The sequence below is a fragment of the Lactuca virosa genome, chromosome 4 (genome assembly GCF_052849685.1).
Source record: "Lactuca virosa cultivar CGN04683 chromosome 4, Lactuca_virosa_CGN04683_v6, whole genome shotgun sequence".
NCBI classification, from domain to species: Eukaryota; Viridiplantae; Streptophyta; class Magnoliopsida; order Asterales; family Asteraceae; genus Lactuca; species Lactuca virosa.
In genome coordinates, this window is record NC_136429.1 from 316,744,511 (window position 1) to 316,756,401 (window position 11,891).

Consider the following 11,891-nt stretch of genomic DNA (forward strand, 5'->3'; position numbering starts at 1 on the left):
TGTGCTTTTTACTCTACATCATGATTTCATCAATTGATCAAGGTTTGAGTTTTCTTCCCCTGAGTTTTTGATCAATGATTTTTAGCCATTCATCAACTGATATCGATATCCATCGTATTGATGCTTCGAGTTTACTCTCAAATCAGGTGTTTTATCAATTTAACTTCATCTTAAATCTATTATCGATCATTTCAAGTATTTGATTTCAGCCATCGATTATCAATTTCAAGCTTTTGGTTTTTTCTGTGCATTTGAGCACATATTAAATGAAGACAAGCAAGCAAAAACATCGTATCTTCGTGTTATTTTGTGCTCATTGTATAAAATCAATGAGGTATGTACATAACTATTATTGTTCTTGAGCCAATTTTCTTACATTATACATGCACTCTACCTGTTTGATGAAAGTCCTGAATAAAGAGTCTGATGTAGAGTATGATATATCACTCCTTCCTTCCCACCCTTCAACTTTGTTACTATTTAATGATATTGACCCTCAAATTCCAAGCTAATTTTTCTTAACTTAATGATGACTGGTGTACTTCTTCTTTTGGTCAGTGATTGAAGGACATACAATTGTCATCGATTCAAATGTTCAGTGCATATGTTGGAAGAAGCATATCATCAATATCTTGCCACCATTAATTAATGATGAGAACTTCAAGAAGCATATTGACATGTTGGTTTCAATGGTGCTTGGTCCATAAAGAGTTAAAGTGGCTAAGAAGTTGATGGATGACGAGGAATGGGTTCATCTTTAGAATCAAAATCTGTAATGAGGATGTTGGTTTAATTTACTCCCTGCACTATCTTTATTTCTTTCTCGATGAAATTGTTCTTTACATTTGTGCAACTTTAAACATTATTATTGCAGCATATATATATATATATATATATATATATATATATATATATATATATATATATATATATATCCTAATACCTATCAAACCCCTTTCACTGTCACTTGCCTCCATATATATATATATATATATATATATATATATATATATATATATATATATATATATATATATATATATATATATATATATATATATATATATATATATATATATATATATATATATGGAGGCAAGTGACAGTGAAAGGGGTTTGATAGGTATTAGGATATATATATATATATATATATATATATATATATATATATATATATATATATATATATATATATATATATATATATATATATATATATATATATATATATATATATATATATATGGAGGCAAGTGACAGTGAAAGGGGTTTGATAGGTATTAGGATATATATATATATATATATATATATATATATATATATATATATATATATATATATATATATCCTAATACCCATCAAACCCCGTTCACTGTGTAAAGTGGTACATACAGTTATGAAATTAGCTAAAACTTTCATGTTTTCTATCATTACAACTTTTTAGGTAAGTCTTGAATGAAACTGTAGAGAATGTGGCTCGATAATAATTTTCTGGAGTTTCTCATTCAATGTATTGGGATGTTATAAATTTGCTTATTTTTTTTGTTTGGTTTCAAGTGATGTATTTGAGGTAATTGGATAAAACGATAACATTATATTCTAAGTTTTTACTTTTACATTGCTATTTACAAATAAACAGTGCATTATTTTAATTTTCTTACATATATATTGTTATATTCTAGTTCGATAGTTGATGTTCATATAATCATTTAGTGTTACATTCTATTTAGAATTTTCTACATATACAAACATCCTATAGCATTATTTTATAAGAATATTAAGTTGTAACTTGAATATAGACAACCTAGTTAAATTATTCTGTTGGGAATGGTATGTATATTCAGAATATTAAATATAACATTAGAATCTTATGTAATATAAGTTCATTTTATATGTTATAACACAATTTAGAATATTACACTTTAATATCAGAATATTTCATACAATTTCATAATATTACGTATCAATTAACAACATATTATTAAATACTGTAACATTGTGATATATTTTTTATAATACAAACTTGAAATTTGGTTTTTAATCTATGAGGTTTTTAGAATATGTTTCAACTTCCAGAGAAAAGTTTGATATTTATCCTAAAAGTATTCATTTCATTTTATAAACTTATATGTTTCTCACTCGTTTAAAAAGTTTATTAGTCTAGGTTCCTACATATTATTTGGTTTATTACACACTTGAAGGAAATGATGGTCTGAATTAGAATATTTCATCTTATAATATAATATTACATCATATTACAATCTTTCGGATTATTACACATTAACATCATAAACTTTTCTTTTCTATAAATCAATTTTTTTCTCTAGACTATACTATGTATTCCTATAACACTATAAATTGTAAATTTAGAATAGAGAAATTAAATGTCCTCCTACATTTTCTTCCTACTTATCTTCATACCCATCTAAAATGGTGACATGTGTCATATTTGGATAAAATTATCATTAATTTAATACACTTTTCATCATTTCAAATGGATAGGAGGATATGTAGGAAGAAAAGTATGAGGATATTTAATTTCTCTTTAGAATATTACATATAATATTAGAATCTTACATAATGTAAGTTAATTAAGAAATATTCTACATATAACTTATAAGAGTATAAAAAAGGCTAATTTTAATTAAGAAATATTCTATTAGAATATTCTACATATAACTTAAAATATCCGAGAACCTTATTATATTATAATATTCTACATATAACTTTTGAAAAGAGGTCATATACAATAATATTATATTAGAATATTTTATATATACACATTAGGTACATGTAGTAAATAAACTTATTCAATTAAAAAATATAGAACATTATTATATTAGAATATGCTACATGCTACATATAACTTAGAATATTCTAGAAATTCTATAAGAGTATAAAAGAATCTAATTTTAATTAAAAAATATTCAATTAAAATATTCTACATATAACTTAAAATATCCGAGAACATTATTCTATCGTAATATTCTACATATAACTTTTGGAAAGAGGTAATATACAATATTATTATATTAGAATATTCTATATATACATATTATTTTCATGTAGTAAATCAACTTATTGAATTGAAAACGTAGAACATTATTCTACTAGAATATTCTACATATAACTTAGAATATTCTAGAAATTCTATAAGAGTATAAAAACCTAATTTTAATCAAGGAATATTCTATTAGAATATTCTACATATAACTTAAAATATTTGAGAACATTATTCTATCATAATATTCTACATATAACTTTTGAAAAGAGGTCATATACAATGTTATTATATTAGAATATTCTATATGTTCACATTATTTACATATAGTAAGTCAACTTATTCAATAGAAAACGTAGAACATTATTTTATTAGGATATTGTACGTATAACTTAGAATATCCTAGAACATTATTCTCTAAGAGTATAAAAAAGCCTGATTTTAATAGAATGTTATACATACAAACTTTAAATATAAACTCATGTAATATGAAAAAGATGTTACTAACATTACATGACATAAACTAAAACATTACAAGTACTATTCTTGTAAATACATAACTGAATATCAACATTATACATCATATATTTTAAAATTTACAACTATAATGTTATATGTACTTGTTCATATTCTGTTGACACGTCTTGATCAGATGACGAACTATCAGCCGAAGTATCATGAAGTATGACTTTTTTTTTTTGCCTTTATATATTTCTGATGATAGAAATTGTTCAACATTCTTTCTTTTAGGATCAAAAACTCGTTTTTCCCTTGATTTAGTAGTTTCTTCATGTCAACTGTATCAAAACATAAACCATACTTTTATTAAAACAATAAAACTGTGATATAAACAAGCAATTTATTATACTAGAATATTCTAACATTCTGCAAATAATTAACAATATTAAAATTGTTTAATAAATAATTTACAATTAGATAATTTTATTTTATTTTCACATTAAATTTTACACAAATCTAATATGATCAAGGCATTATTAACAATACACAAAGTAGAATCTGAGATAAAATAACAAAAAAACATAACTGTCTACATGGTACTGACTCCAAATAAAGTTTATGTTCCTTTAATTTCGATTAGTAATATGTAGTATAATTCAAACAAGAGATTTAATATTATATAAAAAACAAAAGATCAGATAACCTAATCACCTAATCAGACCTTTATGTTAATAGAGGTAGTTCTAAATTATATGTTATACAATACTATATTACATTACGTCGTGAGTTTTAGAGATAACTATACAGTAAAATATCTTGATTATAATACATCTTCGAAGATACACAATGATTTTTGACTAAAACTATACTATAATCAAAACACATAGATTTATAGAATATCTCAGAGATGAATATATTAACTCAAAGTCACATACAAAGATAAAATCAATCATTATAATACATTAACTCAAAATCACACACAAATATATAACAGTGAAGAAATTATAGTATTATACGTTACCTGGAATAACTCTGGATGCAAATTCTAAATCTGATTGTGTAGAATAAACCATATGCTGGAATAAAAAGCTTCGATTTCTTTTATTTAGGAATATTTGACGATCTGGAACTTGATCTAGTTTCATAATCAGAATCACAAGATTGAAAATCCAAATGAGAAGGAATAAGAAATTGTGTGAAATCAGAATGCCTAAAATATTTATGTATTAAACCTTATTTCAATGTATGTGTAACGCATTATCTAATTAATCAACAAAATATCATTAGAACTCAAATTTTACTAATCATAATACTTAGAATATTACATATTTTACATCAGAATATGACACATAATTCCAAAATATATCACATTCATTCATTGTTAATCAAGTACTATTAGAATACTTTACAAAAAGGTTCAAAGCAGAGTTGTTTCCAACAAAAGAAGAATGTGTAAAATAATATATTACACATTATTCAACAAAAAGGTTCAAAGCAAGTTGTTTCCAACAAAATCATAATGTCTAAAATCGTAATATGAGACGTAATTTCAGAATATTTCACATTAATTCATCATAAAAGGTTTAAAGAAAGTAGTTTCTAACAAAATAACATCTATATAAAAAAATCAAGATCTAACTTATCAACTAAGAATATGTATAATATCAGGTTATCAGACATACATTTACTTAACTTCGATTAGTAATATCTAATATAATTTGGACAAAAGATTTAATATTATATAAAATACAAAAGAATAGACCTAATCAGACCTTAGGTTAACAACCACTACCAACCTGAACAAACAATTTCAGCTTTAAATGGGTATTAAACACTAATCATTGCTACAGTAACACAATTTCAAAAAACATTTAACCGAAACTACAATAAACAACTTCATTCCTAACTCAAGCTATAGTGAATCTGGATCAAATACAAACTATAGCTACAATAAACATTTTCAGAAAAATAATTCACAATTTAGAATAAACAAAATAACAACTTCCTGAAGCCCATTACAAGAGATAGTTTATAATCTATATTATCTAGAATATGAATCTAAATGTGATATTGTCGGACTAGAAATATAGAGAGATGAATTCGATTATGTTAAAATAGAATAACAAATCCTCAGATTCTCAAAGCGTATATTATAGTCAGAAGCATAAAACCAATAGATTCCATTACAGAGTATCTTCAACTAAAAACCATAATTTCATCAAAACATAATACTAATCTATTAAACTCTAGTTTGCTAATGTAGTGTTAGATTATGTGATTAATCAACAAATTAACATAAAAAGTTAAACAAACTATTAATCAGAGAGTCATTTCATATACTATTAACAAACTATTAATCAGAGAGTCATTTCATATACTATTAAGATATTCACAGAACATAAGATCTAATTTGTCAAAATCTAAAATCAGAAAACATGTAATAGAGGTAATTTTCCCATTTGAAGAGGTTTTTGGGTTTGAAACAACCACGATCGATGTTTGATCTGAATAAATCGATGTATTGAAGAAATACATCTCGTCAATTAGGGATACGACTATGGATTTTCGTTGAATTGATACAGAACCAAAACTTGAGTTTTTTTTTTGTTGCGAGTTCTCGTTGATGGGGCAGATTTCTAGGGTTTTGTGGAATAAGATTGAGAAGATTTGGGTCGATCATATTCTATGGAATTACGCTTGAGAAAAATCCAGATCAAGAAAAGTTTAGGGGAGAAAGAAGAAGCAAATCACGATTGAGAAGAAAAGAATCAGCTCTCATATGATTTGAGTGCAAAATGACAGAGTTATCCCTCCTGGTCCATAGTTAATCACAAACTTTAATGTATTTTCAAAATTGACACCGCCTACATCAGCCTTATATAGTGTTTTTATGTTTTATTCTTACCCACTAATTATTTGAGATGAGTGATCAAGATTTGCTCCATTTGTCTCACATGAACCTAACTCTCTCTCTCTCTATATATATATATATATATATATATATATATATATATATATATATATATATATATATATATATATATAAAGAAAACATTAAATTAAAAAATATATTGTTTACTTTTTATGTGTAACTCTCGTTTATATAGTTTTAGTTGATTTTATATTATTATATAATTTAAAAGTAATTATTATTTTTATACGAAGATTATATAAAACTTATTATCTATAATTAATACTATTTGTCAATACTTTTAACCTTTTCGTCATATTATACGTAAGTTCGTCTAATATAATATAATTTCAGTCTTAAAATCTTGTTCCGGTATTATTGGAAATAGAAGACCTAAAGATACCCAAAGGCTTCTAGCTAATAATATCTGGTATTATCTTCTTGACGTTGAGAGTTGTAGTGGTCTAGTGGACATATACATTGTTATTAGTAGTTTAAAAATAAGTTAGGTTTGCCAAAATACGGAAAGAGAATAATATATGTTTAAGATATGCATCAACCTAAATTGTTTAATTAGGGCTGCCAGTTACTAATTTTATTCATGCTATTATTTCTTCGGTATTCCCGAAATGCTAATGGTCGTCTTCATTTTACAACATGACGAACAAAATAGGGAATTATTTGTTTGTAAATAGGATTTGGATCCTTTTTGGTTTTCGTATTAAGCTTTAGTAATTTTATTTCATAGAAATCAATATTGACACTATTAAATAATATTTGAAAAGCAGATAAAGGAATAAGAATTAATGTTGTATACATGGATAGCAGATGCAATGAACCTGTCAAAAAACCCTAGTCAAATATATATAAAATTGCTAGGGGTTCTTGAGACCTGTCACATGGGTTTTCTCATATGTTCCCGTTTTGAACACTTGTCCCCAGCCTTCATAATTAAACATACCCAAGTATGTTCAATGTTTCTCCTAGATTTTATTGTTTGATTGGTTTGGGTCTTGAAATGGGATTTTAATGGACGGGATATTTATGGCATTTAGTGATGTACGTACAACCCTATAACAATTCGGGAGGCAACCTACGGTCAAATTATATTCATTATAACATTTTTTTATGTTTCAAAATTTTATTTAGTTAAAGCGTTTACACATAATGAATAAGTTTGAAAGTCACGTTCACCGAACCACTTTAAATAATTTGTTTTTATGTGAATTATTTTTTTATTCATTCCTAACAAGTAATCAGAGTTTGAGAATATTCAAGCCATTCATTCTATTGATTGAAGAGATGGTGTCTAATATATTTGATTCCCAGAAGTTTAATGTGTCAAATGACTATAAGTTGAAGGTAAGATGATGGATATTTTGCTTCAATAGGGTTGTATAGCGGCATTGGAAGGAAAATCGAAATTATCCATGTTGTGTGGTAGAACAATGTTTTTTGTCAATGATATTGCATTATTTGTATATATATAATTTACGCAATTATTTTTTTTAAATATTATAAGTTTAACTGATATATTTGAAGATAAATGATACTTGTAATTCTTTAAATTCATATTTTGTAGATAATTTCAAAGCGAGAAGAATAAGAAATGATAAGGAGTTGAATGGAGCTGATAAGGATCAAGAGAAGAAAGTTGCCAAAACTTAGGGATACACCTTACATCCATCGGTAACGTGCGTTGCGTCCAAACTTCAGACTTCGAAAACAACTTGGATATCATAGAGTACGCGACACGTCAAATCCCTTTATGCAACGCTTTTAGCCGAAAATCAGAATATGTAAATTGATTTCCTCATCAACCTTACTAAAAAGAACCAACTTGTTCAACAAGCAACACTTGTTCAACTTGAGGACCAAAAGCATAATAGAGGTAGAAGAACACAATTGAAAAAGGCTTTCAAAGATCGAAGACTCATATCATTATTATTTCACTTTGGTTTACATGTACATTCATGTTTGGTAAGTTCAATATGACTTTTTTTGTTTTCTAGTTTCGATTATGGGCTAACAACCCCTTACTTTTGCTTAGATGTAGATGAACCCTTGATATTATGGTTTGAATAATTGATTTTGAAGTTATTAGTTTATTATTTATTATGTTTTCTTGATTGGAGATCTGTATGTCTTAAAGTTATGACTTTTATAACTTATTGCTAAGTTATCGTTGTCTAAAGTACAAATATGATATTGTTAACTTTAGTCATAACCAATTTATAATCCATTAAATTGTTATGACTAGCGATTGACCAAATCTCATGCTTAGGTGAGGAATTGATAAACTTTAAAGCGAAAAAATACATTAGAAGACTATTCCATGTATATAATTTATTTTTACGACCATTAGGATTAATTAATAATGATCAACCCTCTCATAATTCGAACCCATGACTAGTTGTTTTGATAGTTAATTGCATGTACATTATGTTAGTTTTGCTAATAGTTTTTAAGGTTAGTTAAGCAGACCAAGATAACCGACCCTTATAGGAATCGGTAAACAACGACATAAATTAATTTCACTTTCTTAGTATCAACCATGATGTGGGGGGGGGGGGGGGGGGGGGGCGGTATTTCGAAATCTAAGTGAACGTACCTTTAATATATTGTTTTCAATCTACCTTTAAGTTATTGTTTGCTAGTTTTTAGTTTGAGTTTAATTTGGTTTAAAAAAAGCCCTGACTTTATATTATTTTTCTAGTTTAATTAATAGTTTTATTTTCTGAATCAAAATTAGACTCGTTCCCTTTGTGTTTGCCATCTACTTTTATCATATCTATGCTATTACACGAATAGGTAGCCTACCTAGTGTGTCTAACAGCCTCGTTGCGATAAAATCAGTTTTATAAATTTAAAACATTGATCAACATTTTATATATAGTAAAACACACATCAAGTTTTTAGCGTCGTTCCTAGGAAACAATTTAAATTTCATTTAGATTATTTAGCCATTAGTTATTTGATCCATTACGTGCAATTTTTCTCACACAAGTTATTTTTTTGTATGATGTTAGTGAAGTCGTTTCAATATTCCAGGAGCCCGAGTCCGAGTTCCATAAGAAGTATCCATTTTTGTTTTGTTCATTTTTACATTTGTCTTTGTTTTGTTTCATTTAGTTAATGACTTGAGCATCCACATCTACAGTAGTATCCACATTCCAGGAGCTCGAGCGTGAGTTCCATAAGAAAGACGAAAGTAACATAGAAAATTCAAGCCAAGAAAAGGAAAACAATACTGAGGTAATGACGGATATCAAAAGTCTCACATTTGAATAGTACACGGTTCACAACATAGAAGAGATCAGACTAGTCCCCGTTCGACCAATAATCCCGACCGCAACAAATTTTAAGCTTAACGTAAAATTTTAGCGACTTTTAAAAGAAACAACATTTTTCATAAAAGACCACGAAGATAGTTATTAGCGCATAGAAGGAGTAATCAACATCGCCGACTATTTCAACATTCTAGGGGTGACAAAAAGGATGTGTTTATGCTATGTGTATTCCCGATTACATTCAAAGACGCGACAAAAATATGGGTAAAATCATTGTCATATCCATCAATTACCACGTGGGACGATATCAAATCAAAATTCATCCAACAATTCAACCCACCATTGAAGATTGCACAACATCCAACAAATAGTAAAGAGACATTGTTCGAGACTTGGGATCGATATAATGAAATACTCCAAAGTTTCCCAAAATACGATCTAAATTCTAACAAAGTGGTACAAACTTTCTATAATGCTATAAATGTATGTACTAGATAATTAGACGAATGTTAAGGGTCGATTATGAAGAATAATCCTACTGATGGAAAAGACATTATAGAAGAGCTCGCAAGACACTCACACCAATGACATTCACTATGAGAAGCATCATTAAGAGGACAATTAATCAGCAAAAATTTCGATGACTTAGCTGCATTAAGTGGAAACCTCGACAACTTTGGTCGAGATATGAAGAAAATGAATCAAACTATCCAAACCATCTAAGTCAGATACGACAATTATCATGGCGTCTAACTCACAAAAAATTGCGACTTAGATGAGAATAGTAATAAAAAGGCACAAGTTTGTAATTGTCCAGTGAAAAGTTTGAATATTTGAGGCCTAAACGAGAATGGAAGACATATGAGGAGTATCGGAAGAAAAGACATAGAAATATCAGCAACAAGGTCATGCTTTCTATCAAAATGAGCAAGTTATGCAAGAGAAGAAGCAAGACTATGATTCAATATTAGGCCGATTCATTGATGCATCCGAGAAGAGACATTTTGATACTAAAGTCGCATTAAGGAACCAACAACCTTCAATCTTGAATATTGAAAACATTTGGAAAACATTTCCGACTAATCCACGAGCGTCTTCTAGGAGCATTCTCGAGTAGTATAAAAACAAGGTGGCAGGTTTCAAAACCTTTTGTTCTTTTAAATACTAATAATTCATTTGATGTATAATGAACCAATGAAAATGTGAGTAGGAATGACACAACATAAAAAATTCGTCGCGTCCAAGACACTAACACGATGCATCCATCTGACCAAATTCTGAAACAACCTTCTGTTAAGCCCTACCAACCGCCAATATCATATCCACAAAGATTAAGGTAGCAAAAGCAACAAGAGGAGCACCAAAAGTTTCTCGATCACATAGAGTCTCTTCAAATCAATATTCCATTCATTGAATTCATGGCACAAATGGTCAAATATGCAAATTTTCTAAAGGATCTACTTACAAAACAAAATAAGTTAGAGGAAGCAAAGAGCATAGTACTTAACGATCAATGTTCAGATTCTACGATGAAACCTAGGAATACATATTTGGGGAAATTTGTTCTTTGGAGCTTAACTTTACCATGCATATTTGGAAATTCAAAAACTAGGAATGCACTAGCCGATTCAGCTGTGATTATCAATTTAACGCCATATTATTTCTTCAAGAAGCTCGATTTAGCAAAACCGAAAGTAACAAGTATTTCAATTCACATGGCTAATCGATCAGTCACTTACCCAAAGAAAATTGTCCAAGACTTACTGGTTAAAGTGGGGAAATTTGTTTTTCCAATTGATTTGGTAGTCCTTGGCATGGAAGAAGATGGTGACATTCGAAGAAATCTTGGAATCCCTTCTTGAGAGACACAAGAGCTTTATTCAAAATTCACGATTTAAAGCTAATCATAAGAGTAGGGTCATAACAAATTACATTTGGCTTCAATCAAGCGATGAAATACTTGAAAGTGAGTGACAAAGAGGTGTCTATTGTAATGTTTATTTTTCGAGTATTCTACAGATCGCTAATTTATTTATTTTCAGGAATATTAGAAAAGAGGGTTTTTAGAAGGAATTGACTTCGCAACGTGAAAGTCGCGACACGTGCTAGTAGAGTAAGGCATGAGCATCCATAAGTGGTTTACAACGCGTCACTGTTATCAAATCGAAATGCATGTCTCGGTTTTAAAAACAATTTAAAAGGATCTAAGTATTATGGGTTTCCCTCTCAT

At 28.1% G+C, this 11,891-nt stretch overlaps 1 protein-coding gene across 1 annotated transcript; it reads left to right on the forward strand.

Annotated features, from left to right (window-relative positions):
* The first annotated feature begins 11,079 nt into the window (after positions 1-11,079).
* On the forward strand, positions 11,080-11,523 carry LOC145106075 (uncharacterized). Its single transcript, XM_079043122.1, has one exon. It carries the CDS (start codon positions 11,080-11,082, stop codon positions 11,521-11,523), a length of 444 nt encoding a protein of 147 aa, XP_078899248.1.
* The last annotated feature ends 368 nt before the right edge of the window (positions 11,524-11,891 follow it).

What these genes read in the sequence shown, in the direction of transcription:
- LOC145106075 (XM_079043122.1), top strand. Translation starts at nt 11,080, where the DNA reads ATGGCACAAATGGTCAAATATGCAAATTTTCTAAAGGATCTACTTACA.